General features: G+C 40.1%; 1 protein-coding gene across 1 annotated transcript in view; it reads left to right on the top strand.

Annotated features, from left to right (window-relative positions):
* The window catches only part of acoxl (acyl-CoA oxidase-like), a 48,348-nt gene that overhangs the window by 6,890 nt on the left and 25,862 nt on the right, over positions 1-15,596 (top strand). Inside the window, exons 11-14 of the mRNA XM_056250593.1 lie at positions 838-872; positions 3,620-3,736; positions 5,713-5,866; positions 9,696-9,785. Of these exons, the coding sequence (XP_056106568.1) occupies positions 838-872; positions 3,620-3,736; positions 5,713-5,866; positions 9,696-9,785 (396 nt within the window). The remainder of the gene's footprint in view (positions 1-837; positions 873-3,619; positions 3,737-5,712; positions 5,867-9,695; positions 9,786-15,596) is intronic.

The following is a 15,596-nucleotide window of genomic DNA, read 5'->3' as shown; positions in this document are numbered from 1 at the left end:
CTGTGAAAGTGGATGGAGAACATATTCACCTTCCTTGTATGAAAAAGAGCTGCTTGGGCATTAACAACATGAGGATGAGTAAATGATCATCTTTGGGTGAACTGTGGCTTTAAAAATTACCAATGACAACATTTTCTTTACTTTAGAGCAGCGGTTCTCAACCTTTCTGCCTCTGAGGCCTCCCGCTGTCAGAGACAATATTTAAAGCCCCTCCCCCAGATATTTGTGGTACTTCTGCTGTAAAACAAAAAAAAGCTGCTACTTTTTAAGCTTTTTTATTTACAGAAACTAGGAATGGCAGTATAAACTAGTTAAATATTTATAGAAATATTCTTAATTATATTTAGAACAATAGCATTTACTTAAATGAATTAAATAAAATAGTTATGAATAATTAAAATAAAATAATTACAGAATCAGTTTCAATAACTGAATGTTTTTCAGCGTTTACATATTATTAATGAATTCACGATTACATGTTTTTTTGTTTGTTTTTTACTCACAAATAGCTATTTCTACCCGATAAAATATTTTAGAGCTTGACAATAACTATTTGTTATAAAAATGTCCATGACTTTTTAAGATTTTATTCATTCCCATGGCTTTACAGGTCTAGAAATCCTGGTTCTTAAATAAAATGGCAGGTGTTGAGGGAATTAATTAAAATAAAAAATATGGCTACATTTTGAGTTTTAAATGTTTTATCTTATTTTAAAGTATTTTAAATCATTTTAAACTGTCTTGAGAGCCCCGATCCCCTTGTTGAGTATTTAAATCATGTCTTAATGACTTGTTTTCACCTTTACACAGTGTGCTAAATCTGTGTTTTCTGTGCAGTTGGGGCTTGTCATCGCAGTACGCTACAGCCACAGGTAGGATGCTACAAAAATCTGTGTGTGTGTGTATGTGTGTGTGTGAATGTTTTGCAAGTTCATGCAATGCAGATCAAAAGAATTCCCTGTAATTATTTATCGGTATTTTAAAGCAGCGCTCCTTCAAACGCAAAAACTGACATCAAAACTCCATCGATGAGTTTCAAAAGCTATTTATGTGGTCTCGGGGGAGAGACAAATAAACAACAAACTCTAGAAATGAGTAAAAAAACAACATGAGAGCGACGTGACGCGTGGAGTTTCTCCTCACCGCAGGCGCAGTGAACATCCAGTTCAGAGGGATACTCTGGTCCGCTGCAGATCTGTCTTCCTCACATGTGGCTTTCTGCATGTGTGTGTGTGTGTGTGTGTGCGTGCGTGTGTGTGTGTGTGCGTCTGCGTGGGCGGCTGCAGGGTGTCTCTGAAGATGGCATCCCCAGAGTGAAAAAAATACAGAAAGAGAGGAAATGTTTGCTTTCTATAGTTGCAGGTTTTCCATTTGCAAAACAGCTCTAGCGCACCCACACGCACACATATCAGAGGAGGAACAAAGAGCCACGGCTTTGGTACCAAAACACGTATGAGCGCTCGGGCCCCGCCAGGTGTGATAGAGAAACCGCACTCACAGTTATCAGGCTTCAAGCTCTCAGCCCACCACACCTCTTCTTGGTTTGAGTTTGTTTAATGCGCCACAAAACCATTGCACTTCAGACTTTCTGAAGATTAAAAACAACAATCAAACAGCTGGTGGTCAAGTTGACCTTGTGTTGTCCGGTCGTCCATTGGTTATTATTTTTAATGTTCACTACAATGATAAGAGCTTTACAGAGATTGATACTTTCTTCAAAAGCTATATGCAATCACGTAAAGTCGACATGCCTTTGGTTGGTATTATTGGGAAAAAATTGTCAGAAAATAATGTTTGTCTTTGCAGTTTTGCTCTGTCTGTAAAATGACTTTTCTCCATGCAGCTGTTTGTTCACATTTAATAAAGCACTAATTAGCAGTGTTATTATTTATATACTATTATAGTATTTATTAATATTTTCAAATTTTTATATTTTTTTAGTTTTCATTTTGAGTTTAGTTTCAGTTTTGGTCATTTAGTTATAGTTTTTGTTTATTTTTAAAAAATATTTCTGTTTATTTTTATTAAATATAAAATGTATACAAAAATATCTAAATATATTTTTATGTAGCTTTAATTACATTTTATTTAAGTTTTTTAAGTTTGAGTTTCATCTAATATTTATATTTCATTTTGTTTATTTCAATTAACAAACACTGCCTAATAGCCAAATAACTTTTAGGTGATGCAACAGAATCTTTAAATAATCAATAATTATATTAAGATAACATAATTATATTAAGATTCTGCTGAATGGCAAATAACATCATATTTGAATAATATTATACAGGATGTCCAGTAGGAAGTATGTGGGTTGTAATTTGCCACATTTGCTGACTTTCACGTTTCGAATTAAATCACAACAGACAGCGCTGTCATCTCTTTAGTGTTATGAAGGACAATTGTTCAGATGGTAGACGGCACTTTTTGCATTTCATCAAGTCTTCAGGAAATTGTAAGTGTGTGCTTACTTCATGTGGTTCCACTGTGCCTTCCGTTATCTTCTATATGTCCTACTAGAGAATAGTGTAGTTCAAAATAGTTCATAGATGCTGCGGTAAAGGTCTGTGTTCTGCCGAAAAACAGGTTTAGTTCTAAAGAAATTAATTGTAAACGATTTTTTTTTTAAAGCCAAGAGATAAAGCAATCCTCCTTCACGAAGGCTGCTGTGTCGAGATCACATGACCAGCTGTTGATCTCAACAACAACCTACTTTTGGTCATTTTTGGTTGTTGAGTACATAATCATAGCATAGGTGACCATCTTTGCAACATCATACTGACGTGATCTGAATAACTCCTCTGTAGTGCTGCTTATAACCTCGTTTCATAATTTGATGAACTTTACACTGTTATCGAACTAAATGAACTGACGTGCGATGAATAATGACACTATTGTCTTTACACTGAAGTTGTATTCATTTGAACATTAATACTGACTGTATTGTATAAAGCCCTATCTATGTAATAAATGTCTTTAGTGTTTCTACAATGGCATCAGCAACCGAATTTGCCTTTACATAGCATGTGACTATACATAAAGGCATCTGTTTAATTTGAAGCGGCCTGTATAAGAGAATGCTCTCAACTTTAGATGATGTGAGTTACAATAGGATTTCTGTGTGGGCTTCTCACCTTTAAAACCACACATACGCGCGCACACTCTCACACACTCCCATCGCGTCTGCTCTGTGGGGAAGCCACCTGCATATGTTAGATGTAGAGATACAGTTTGTGGTACTTCAAGGGTAACAGGTGTACAAAGCTCAACTTTAGTAAAGCAGAAAGACACAAACACGTACAGACACAAGACCAAGACGTCCACCACAGTATGCCTTCATCAACACACTCTCACACACACCCACAAATTCATGCACTCAGTATTAGCATGCGGTTAGAGAAGTGTGGTTACGTGTCAGGTTATCGGTTCACGTCTCCGGCGTTTCGTCACACATCCAGGTGTGTTGTGGGATGTCTGACCCTTTGCTGCGACCCCCTTCTGTGTCTGGTTTGGTTTGTATGTGATTGTGTTTCACAGAGATAGAGGTTTCTGACTGTGTGTGAGTGTGCAGAATGAAACTCTTCTTCACCATCACATGTGCGTAATGTCTCTTTCACAGTCGCAGACAGTTCGGTCCGAAAGACCGGGAAGAGGTAAAGATCATCGAGCACCAGACGCAGTCTCTGAGACTGATGCCACATCTCGCTGCCGCCCTCGCTCTCACCTTCACCACAAGGTTAACCTACCTCCCACTCTATATATGATCTTTTATATCATTTATAAGTATTTATTTAGCAGATGATTTTGTTCAAACGGTGAGGAAAGACACTATTTTACTTTAAAGAGGACATATTTTGTTTTTGGGCTCTACTAGAATAGGTTTTAATGTTTGAATGTTCAAAACACATTATTTTTCACATATTGTACATTGTTGCGGCTCCTCTCTTCCCAGTCTGTCAGTAACGCTCTGTTTAGTTCCTGTCTCTATGAAGCCCCTCCTTCTGAAAAGCACACTGTGCTCTGATTGGTCGGCTGGATCAGTGTGTTGTGATTGCTGGATCAGTGTGTTGTGATTGGCCCCGCCCCTTACCATAACTGCGTGTTTCAACACACTACTTACTAACTCAACCAGGCCCCGTCCCTTTATTTTGCATATAAATTATTTAAATGAGGAATATTGTGACGTGTTCGTTCCCGGAAGAAACTCAAGACTACAATGGAGGCGTTTCAGGGAGTTCAGAAACACTGACACTGATATAGAGAAGAACTCCCGCTGGAGGAAACCTTTTTCATGCTCAAACAGCAACATCACACACTAAAGAAAGTTGAACATGCAAAAAAGCATAATAGGAGCCCTTTAAAGAAGCTTTTCTGTAGCTTAAACAATAGAGCAACACCAAGGTCATGGGTTCAATACCCAGGGAAAGCAAGAACTGATCAAATGTAAGTGTGTACCTTAAATGCAATGTAACTCGCTTTGGATAAAAGCCAAATGCGTACATGTAAAGAAGCCAATAATATTACCAATGAAGTTGTGTTAAAGGTTCTTACAAATAAAAACTGCTGTGAGAAATATAAACAGCATTTTATCTTTATAGTTGTAACGTTGAGTCAAGAAAGAAGTAGAGGTGATCAATGATTGAAAAACAAAACTTTTTGGAGTATAGGACAAACATCATTACAAAGACAACAACCAACAAAGAACTAAAGAAAATGAGGACTATATTCAGTATTCAGAGTTGAGCAACTCAACTGGACATGGATAACCATAAATCAGTCACTATGACAAACAAGAAAAGCAGGAATCAAACACAGAACGAGAAGACAGATACAACAGAATCAGATTTAACCAAATTAAAACTGCTGTTGAATAACAAAACAAAATGTGTATTTGGTAGATGCTTTTACCCAATGTGACTTACATTGCACTGGAGGTACATCAGTTCATATTTGTTATGAACAAAGGTAAAGTGGCAGCAGAAAGAGCAGTTTCACTGGCCTCCACTGGAGGTCTCTTGTGTAATTCAGGTCAGTTGCACATTCTGAGAAATACCACAGGAGAAGAATTAAAGGAAAAGAAGAACTCAGATGCCGCCTTCTGAGAAACCACTGTAGATTTCATTACTATTTATCTGATGCATCTGCACTATTGGAAAATAAAAGAGAACTAAACGAGATGGTCAAAAAAATCTGTTCAGTGAAAGTCTGAGAGAGATATTTAAAAAATGTCTGACCTATTTATTCCCTTTTTTACAGTGTTTTGATGATTAAAAAATAATAAAAATAAGTATCTTCTGCTCACCAAGGCTTCAATTATTTAATACAATACAGTAAAAACAGCAGTATTGCAATTACTTAATTGTTTTCTATTGTAAGATATTGTAAAATGTAATTTATTCCTGTGATCAAAGCTGAATTTTCAGCATCATTACTCCAGTCTTCAGTGTCACATGATCCTTTAGAAATCATTCTAATATGATGATTTGCCGCTCAAGAAACATTTCTGATTATTATCAATGTTGAAAACAGTTGTCAGGATTCGGTGACGAGTTGAAAGAACACCATTTATTTGAAATAGAAGAGTTTTAGAACATTATAAGTGTCTTTACTGTCACTTTTGATCAATTTAATGCATCCTTGATGAGTCAAAACTTCTTTAAAAAATATGTACATTGTATTTGTAATGTATGTGCATTGTACGTGTGCTCTCAGATACGCAGCAGGCTTGATGGATGATGCGTTGTGTCAGGGTCAGGACCTTCAAAGCAATCGCGCTCTGCAAGCTCTCGTCGCAGGACTCAAAGCCTACAGCACGTGGGAGAACCTCGTGTGTCTGCAAGACTGCCGTGAGTGTACTGGCGGCATGGTGAGTGAGTGAGTGTGTGTGTGTGTCTCTTTACACCTAAACACACACATATATACACAGATACTAATGTCCTGTGGTGTGAAATACAAACATCCTGAGCTGTCAAAGAATAACTTGCATTGACGTTTTGTGGAGAGTGTTAGCATATGTGAGCAGTGGACATTGACATGTTTCATATGCTATACTCTAATCAAATTTTAAAATGCATTTTGCTTTTATAATTGTTACTATACATGCAGTTTGTATCATATTATTTAAAAGTCTACGTATCTAGGACCTGTACAGGACAATTTAAAATTATCAGGTAAAGACAAAAAATGGCCCAAAACTTTATTTTTAACTCTCTTTTTTAATATGTAGATTTTATAAAGTATTGTTTTATGATTCATTAATTTAAATATCGGTGCCTTAATCAACACAGTTAGATCTCATTGATAGCCTGCGCTGTTTGTTGGCTCTTGGTGCTGGTGGCGTGAACATTTTATATATATATATATATATATATATATATATATATACATATATATGTTTAAAATGTGTGAAACCACAGGGCTGATGTATTCCATTATAAGTAAACCGAGATCACAGTGTATCTTTTTGTTTTCACACATCTAGCATTAAAAATTATTGATCTCACGCAACGCAAATCTCACAGTAAGAAAGAAAACAGCAATCGTGTAAACCTTGAGATGTTTTTTTTAAACAAAAGTGTCTAATGTATTGTCAAACAAACATGCAGTATAAACTGGAAACAAATGGTTCCATCAGTATTAGTTGTGTTTCCTAAGGTAAGCATCATTATTATTATATCTCAAGCCTTGCAGGGGGTTATTGACCATTTGGACCAGTAAGTGACCACTTAGAAACGCTCAAGAAGTCACCAAAAAACCCTAGAACCGCATATTAGTGTGTTAAAAAACACTCTGAACATTAAGCAACCATATATCAACGTTCTGGCAATCATTTACAACAATCTAGGATCCTTGAATCACATTTTTCTTCTGCATCCACTTTGTTAGTGGGAGCCTAGGGCAAAAATATCACTAAAATTAATAAAAATGCCAGCAAAAATTCTATATATGGGTGAAAAAATGCCCCTCTATTAGCACTTGTTTAAAGGGGACCTATTATGCAAAATTCACTTTTACATGGTGTTTGAACATAAATGAAGTGTTTGTATACAACTCCCCTTTAATGGTTCAAATCCACCCACTCCCTTTTTTAATCCCCATAAATCATAAGCAGTTTCTATGTAATGTGTAGCCCACGACTGCTGATGGGCTCTGACCTATTAGCATAGACTCCTCCCCTCAGTGAGCTGTACACAGTCCGCCATGTTTATCTCCTCGCCAGACCATTTACAGTTTTTTTCAATTGTTTACATGCAATTTTGAAAACCGGGTTCTTTTTTTCAAAATATAATCACAATTATCCAAACACCACACTCAATTTGCATAATTCCTAGATTGTTTGCAAATTGACACACTTCTGTCAAAACATACACACTTCAGTCAAAAGATATACACATATTTGTGAAAATGCTATTAGTTTTCATTTGTAAAAAAAACAATTTTTAGGAAATAGCATGTGCTAGATTTTTGGCCAGACATTGTTATGTAAGGGATAATTTAGATGAAAAAAAAAAATAGTGACAAACCCACAACATTCTTCATGATTAGTTTGAGATATAGGGAGAATGTACACAAATAGGCCTACTATAAACTTGTCAAGCACTGCACAACACTGATTTCTACAGACTCATATTTCAAGTATTTATTTACAGTATTTCTTACCATAATCAGTTACAGTAATCAACCAACAAAGAAATCAATGAAAAAAATAAAATCTGTAGACAAATAAAAATTACTGCATGAAGTACATACAGTTTGACTCTGAAGAAAAACTACTGTAAAAGCAACAAGAATACTGTAACTATTCAGTTACAGTATCAACCAGAGATTTGGTTGATCTCTTTGTCCAGCTTCCATCAGTGTCAGTCCATGGTTGATAACATGGTCAATAAGTGTTGCACGGATTTCTTGAGTCAAATTTGGTCCTCGTCTTCTTTGTTCAGGTTCTATCAACTCTTCAAGTCCTTCTCTACCTCTTCTCCTCTACCTAGGCCTCTTCCTCTATCTCCTTCTTCTCCTCTTCCTCTACCTGGGCCTCCTCCTCTACCTCCTTCTCCTCCTCCTCTACCTCCTTCACCTCTTCCTCTACCTCCTTCTCCTCTTCCTCTACCTCCTTCTCCTCTTCCTCTACCTTCTTCTCCTCTTCCTCTACCTCCTTCATCTCCTCTTTGAGCTCCCCCTCTTATTCTCACTCTTTTTCTTCTTCTTCTTCTAGCTCCTTCCATTTTTGTTGAAGACATGTGAACTGAAACCTGCTGCCTTTTATAGCACACCTGAGTGCTGCGTTTTCAAATTAGCACATGTGTGCTTCCACACCTTGTGGATGTGCATATCCAATTCATTCATTAGTGTGGTCAATGGCAAACCGGGGCTTTGTAATGACAAGGAAGTAACCTCACAATCCTTAACTGTGTCTAAGGTGTGAAAATGTGTGTAGAGTTTTACAAATTACTGTGTGTAATGTTTTGCAAAAAGGGTGAAGCTGACAATGTGCTTACAATTGTGCAAATCTAGGCTGGTGTTTTGCTCCTTGAGTGTAAGGTTTTGCTAATAGTGGGAAAGTTTTAATTTTAGTGTGTAAGCAATTGAAAAAAACTGTAACAGCAGCATTCAAGTAAGAAATGTATTCTTATTAAAGCTACTAAAGTTATTCAGTGAAGAGCAGTGAGTGATTTTCTGTTGTTCTTTTGTTGTTTGGTTCATATTAACAGCAGCAGTAGGTCCTGTATATTACGCTGCTTTCACTTTAACACACAGTTCTAATATACACATGCGATTTTTTTCCGTGCTGTTTACATTCACAGACATAACCAACTGTGTTTATGTGAACTTTGTGTGTTTTAGACAACCTTGTGTGTATTTGACAGTTTAAGTGCAATAAGAAGTGAAAGAAAACTCAGTTTAATACTCACGGGACGCATCGTCTGATAGCCAGAAGTTTAGACTAATATCTGTCAAATGAGCGTGACTGTGATAGAGATGATAATCAAAACCAAACAGATGTTTTAGTTTTTGGCAGAGTATCCGAGGGACAAGCCGTAAAGGCTTAAAGAGACAAGCACGAAAACAGCATGTTTTACCTTCCACTCAAAAATGGGCATTTACAACATGGTCTAATAAAATATCTGTGGGGTATTTTGAGCTGAAACTTCACAGACACATTCTGGGGACACCTGAGACTTATATTACCTCTTGTAAATAGGTCCCCTTTAACATATGATATACAGTAGTTAAGCAAAGCAATATCATGCAAGCAGGAGTACTGTTTTTCCTGAATGTCAGCACGATATTGCAAATGTGATATTGATTTTATACAACAATAGGTATTAATATTAAATTACCTACATTTTAGACATAATCTTGTCTGTTGTCCCTTTGTTTCACCATCGAAAACCAAACCCTCAAAATGGGAAATTTAATTAGTCTCAGTCATTTAAAAAAAGTGACTGCAAAAAAAGTCATTTCTATTCACTTTTATGGTAATTATATGAGTTTGAGTAAACACATTGAAAGTGGTCAAATAAAGTGCAGCGTTTAGCACTCTAAACTTTGTTTCAAAGATTATATAAAACTTAAAGTGGATGATATTTTATTTAAACAATGTCCATAAGTGTATGTCATAACATCTGCGCATATTTTGATTGGCTTTATTTCCTGTAGCCACATTTAAACATGAACTGTGGTTGATTTTCCCCCAGGGCTTTATGATGGAAAACCGTATTCCGTCTCTGAAGTGTGATTCCGACGTCTTTGTCACATTTGAGGGTGACAACATGGTCATGCTTCAGGTATTCAAAAACACTACCCAACTAGATGACACCACACAACAAATGCACTCATAAAACTGTGGACAAAACACTTGGTCACAAGGGTCATGTTTATCACCATCCTTTTCCTTAAGGTTGTTATTTGTTTTCCTACTTATTTTGGAGATATTCCCTTAATATAGTGCAATATCACATTTAAATACCCATGTTCAGACAAACAAGACAGTGTAAACAGAAAACACAGAGATATCTACACGATGACCGCTTGGAGGGGAAACTAGACAAGCGGCAATTCTTTTAAAAATATAAACTGTGTCTCACAAACTAAATTGAATTAAGTGGATTATGTAGGCATTAGAATAAAGGGGGTCATTTTAATGCGATTGCACACGATTGAATATGCAATAATAATGTGTCTCTAGTATGGGGGCTGGTTATAAGATAACTGCTGGGGTCAGCTTTGTGATTCATTTTATGCTGGTTTCTTATTAGCACCACATCGATTATAGACACATAAGATGACACACATAACATGCATAGAGACTCGCACACAACGTCTGCATTCACAGCTTGCCGAGGCCTAAAGACATGTATTTTCTGCTGAAATTAGATTATCCCCTTCAGTACCAAAATAAAGTCATGCAAGTGAAACCTTGGAAACAGGCTGATGGTGTTGTCATTTCAACACCAGATAGTCAAAACCACAGTGACAACATTCACTATAATGTTTTATTACCATTTCTTAAACATGTACATTTGTCCCCCTAATTTAATACCTGATAACATCCTTGGTATTTTGAATATTATGAAATGTTACAGTTACAAAATATGAGCTTTTTGTCTAAATTCTGTATTGTTACATTTAATAGCAGGATCAGAATTGGAACTTTTCAAGAAATGCTAATTTTAGCATAAACTTCTTCTAAAACTTGCGTTAGTTGGTACGTTTTTTTTTTTTTAAATGTTCTTGAAAGATGTTTAAAAATGCACCAAGGCTGCATTTATTGGATCAAATATACAGTAAAAACAGTAATATTGTGAAAAATTATTACAATTACGAATAACTGTTTTCTATTTGAATATGTTGTAAAATTTAATTTATTCCTGTGATGCAGAGCTGAATTTTCAGCATCATTCCTCCAGTCTTCAGTGTCACATGATCCTTCAGAAATCATTCTAATATGGAGGGGGCATGAAACAAAAAATGGTGATTTGCTGCTTAAGAAACATTTCTGATTATTATTATCAGTGTTGAAAACAGTTGTGCTGCTTCATAATTTTGTGGAAACTGTGATTTTCAGGATTAGGAAGTTCAAAAGAATGTCTCGGTTACGTATGTAACCCTCGTTCCCTGAAGGAGGGAACGGAGACGTAGTCGACGTGTCAAGTCAAGTCATCTTTATTTATATAGCGCTTTTAACAATGGAGATTGTTTCAAAGCAGCTTTACAGAGATAAACATACAATTTACGGTAACAGAGATTGTTTTGGCTTTATAGCGATTTTTGAGTAATGTTATTTCCAGCTAAAGTTAGTTGTGATTGATTCACTTCCAGCAAAATTATAATTTGTTATTTCATTAGGGGCCACTAAGACGACAGCGTTCTCTCTAAACAGACTTTAAACCGAACCTGTGGCCTGATGGTGTTCACATGCGCATTAAAAATTGATTCTATAGTTAAATTCGTTTGAATATATGTGCGCAGGTTTGTAATTTCCCTACAAAACCATGGCTAAACAAACTACTTGTCTTGCCTATACATTTGATAAAGAATTTAGTTTTATTTTATCACTTCGGGGTATGCGAACCGGATTTTCAACAACGCTTTATCTGTTGAGTGGGAAAGGGATCCTCCATAGGGAGAGGATAGTAGCCGAACCCTGTCGACTGATTGGGATCACGCTTAGGGAGCCTGTCATCTTCGAGTATTGATAAAAAGAGCCAATGCACATTGGCGTGCGAGCTTTACATCTCACGCTCCGCCCCGAAGCGGGAATAAATACGGAAGTGGATGCACGCTAGAGATGCGCGGTTGGCGCATCTCTAATGCACGCACCATTTGTTTTTCGCTGAGGAGCCGAGCGGAGCCCGGAGCTGGTCCAGGGGTGGTGATGGCGCAGTGGATAAGACACACCTTTGGTGTGAGAGACCCGGGTTCGAATCCACTGTGAGACACCAATGTGTCCCTGAGCAAGACACTTAACCCCTAGTTGCTCCAGAGGCGTGCGACCTCTGACATATATAGCTTTGGATAAAAGCGTCAGCTAAATGAATAAATGTAAATAGTGGCGACGGGACTACGTCTCCGTTCCCTCCTTCAGGGAACGAGGATTACATACGTAACCGGGGCGTTCCCTTTCAGTCGCTCACTTTCGACGTTGCCGTAGGGATCACAACATATGGACCCAGCCTAGCAGAGGTTCCACCAGTCCATACGAGTGTTAGGCCTGGCATCAGACGCTCCGCCACGTCCGTTGCCGAGGGGTGTGGAGGAACTCAACAGGGTTCGGCTAAAGAGGAACTCTACTGGAGCAAGAATGGCGCATGTATCCGGTCCATAGGAGGGGAATGGCGCAGCAAGCCGACACTTCGAGCAGGGCTTACGGTGTTAACTGGCTTCTATGTGGAGAGAGCACATGGGAAGCAACCGGCTCGACGCGTAGGCTATAGAATCTAGCAAATGTGTTTGGTGTCGCCCAGCCCGCAAACATCTGTCAGCTACAAACATCTGTCAGCGAGTCACCCTGTGCCAACGCCCAGGAAGAAGCTACACCCGCAATCCAGGGGCCATGGTGCATCTTGGGATTGATACTCGCAGAAGTGATGGTGTCTACGACTGATTGTGGTAGATCACCTAGAACCTCTGCGTCCCGTCCGGAGACCAGACATGTAATTTCCAGAGGTATGGACGTGGGTGCCATATACGTTGGATCTCCATGTCTGCATGGGAGTCGACTGATCCTGCTCATCACCACACTGGATCTCTTCTCATCAATTTCCCTAATAGCAGATTCAATTATTAGACCTATCAACCTTAATATTTTATTGTTCTTACTTGGATCAAACTAAAAGTATTAACTGGCATGTACTCACCATTCAATGAGAGAAGTGACAGCGAGAGGCTGAAGCAATTCCTCTGATGTTAGGGCTATATTCTGTTGTAGCAATTCTGAGACACTGATCAAGATGCACACTGGACAGTCTGTTTCTATCGTGGTTCTTGATGATGTTCATTATAGAAAACGATGACTCACAGATGTAAGTGGATTGGAACATTGAAAGAAGGAACATTGCAATAATTCGGCTGTTCTTGAATTTAGCTTGAGAAACCACTTTTGTCCAAAAGTCGCTCACACTAGCCTCCTTGTGTTGCTCTCTGATCAAATCAGACTTTGACATTTCCAAAATCTCCAGCTGCAAAGATGCTTCATCTAAGGATGAAACCAGGCGTTTGGCCTCAGCAGTCCATTGTTGATCTGCTGGGACTGAAAATGGCTGTCTTAGGAAGAAAAGGAGTTCACTTGACAGGTTAAAGCTCTGAAATCGCTCTTTGAAATTCTCTGCCAGTCTCATCACGAAGTCGCGCATTAACGGGTCCTCTGGCACCTGGTGTTTCTCGCAATGCTGTTGTAAATACGGAAAGTGCAGCTTTCTCCCTTGAAGATCCTGCTCAAAAAGGGTCAGCTTTAAACGAAAAGCTTCAACCGCTTCGTACATGTCAGCAATAGTGTGGTTCTTGCCTTGCAATTGCAAATTAAGCTGATTTAGGTGAGACATGATATCGCACAAAAAATGCACGAATGCCATCTCTGTGTTGTCGGTCAAAAACCTCAGAAATGTCTCTGCCTTTTGGCTTTGAAGGCTGCTTAAAAATGAACAAAGTTATTTTGAAGTGGCGTTTGATATTATCAGACTTACAGACAGCCACGGTCTGCGTGCATAACAAACACGTTGGCTTTGCATTGTGGTGGTCAGGCAAAATAAAACAAAATTGTTCAGTCCATTCAGATTTGAATCGTCTATTTTCTGGGTCCACTTTTCTTTTCTTAACACTTGGCATATTTTCGTTGTGCACGAATGCTTTCAGATACTGCGTTTGAATTTTTGCTTACGCTGATGTTACCATGACAACCTTAAAATAAGCCCGGGCCAAACATTTTCCTCTCACGGGCCGGATGTGGCCTGCGGGCCGCCTATTGAGGAACACTGGGGTCGCACACCGCCAGTCTGACCCTCTTGGGACCCAGTAACGGAGGAATTAGCTCTTTTGACAATTCAGGTACACAGGGAGCCAGTGGCGGAACTGTAACCATCTGAAGAGCTCGTCCCCCCATCCCTGGATGGCCTGTCTCAGGGACGCCCTGTCTCTGGGTGGCCTGCCTGCGGCTGGCTCCATGCTGAGGCCTGAATGGAGGCTGCTGCAGAGGCCCAGCAGAAGCTGAAGCGGCGGCAGGGGGACGCCCTTGGCGACGAGCAGGCGAAGGAGCTGCCACTGGTGGTGGGGGTAGGATGTGCCGGATGGCCTCCGTCTGCACTTGGGCGGCAGAGAACTGTTGGACGCAGTTCTCCACCGCACTGGGAAATTGGGGAGTCCAGGAACCGAACTTTGTCTGCATCAGTCATATCAATCAGGTTGAGCCAGCGATGGCGCTCCTGGACCACTAAAGTGGACATCGCCATCGGTTGTACCCTCGTGCATGTCCGTGAGTGCATTGGCCTGGTAGACTTGTTGCAACGCCATGGCATGCAAAGAGGAAGCGGCTTGCCCACAGTCTTTGTAAGCTCTGTCCGTCAGAACGGACGAGAACTCACAGGCCTTAGAGGGGAAACGAGGATCCCCCGTCCAAGCGGCAGTGGCCGCTTGACACAGGTGTGTCACGACAGACCGCTCCACTGGAGGGATAGCCTCGTAACCCTTCACCGCTCCTCCGTCAAGGGTAGTGAGGGGGGAGGAGCTACTCAGGCAGTTTCTGGCAGAGAGAGGTGCCGTCCACGACCTGGTAAGCTCTCCATGCACTTCGGGAAAGAAAAGCACTCAGGCGGAGGGCTGAGAACCAGCATGGCCTGCTCCGAGAAACTAATCATCCAACCGAGACTGTTCGGGACACAGTGGAGGATTCCACTCAAGCCCGACAGCCTTGGCGGCCCGTTTCAGCATAGCTGACATCTCTGGATCTGGCTCGGGCAACGTTACACTCCCAGAGGGAGATAACGCAGCTGAGTCATCATCTCCAGAGGTCAGCTCACCCTCCGATGCTGCAATCGGCATCCTGTCCTCTGGAGAGGCCCCGAATGAAACGGCTGGTCGGTCCATTACAGAGGGACTAGCGCGCTCAACGGGAGCTCCACTGACTGCGGTGTGATAGAGGAGTGAGGGGCCCACAGGGATTGGTTACCGGGCGGGGAAGCCATCACTATAATCCTCCGATCACCCATCCCACACGGCACCCTGGGGTGGGGCGTGGTAATGGGGACTCCACCTGAGCGAAAGAAGGCGAGTCTTGATCTCAACACCGCGATAGTCATGTTCCCGCAATGGGAACATGAACTATCCACAAAAGCTGCTTCAGCGTGCTGTAAGCCCAAACACGTGATACAACCATTGTGACCGTCAGAGGGGGACAGGGTACGACCGCATCCAGAAACGCACTGGTGACATCTTGAAAAAGGCGCAAACGCACCCGTGTTACTCTTTCAGGAAGTTTGGGACTCTCACCAGTGCCGAAGCACACAGGGGAATGATCGCAACAACACTGACAGGAATGGTGCAGCCTGTACCAGTGAACCTCAACCGACCGTCAGACAAACAAACACAAAAAGGAATGCTGTTAA

This window comes from Rhinichthys klamathensis, unplaced genomic scaffold (genome assembly GCF_029890125.1).
Source record: "Rhinichthys klamathensis goyatoka isolate OS25496 unplaced genomic scaffold, OSU_Roscu_1.1 h1tg000072l_1, whole genome shotgun sequence".
NCBI classification, from domain to species: domain Eukaryota; kingdom Metazoa; phylum Chordata; class Actinopteri; order Cypriniformes; family Leuciscidae; genus Rhinichthys; species Rhinichthys klamathensis.
This window is presented reverse-complemented; position numbering and strand designations above follow the sequence as displayed.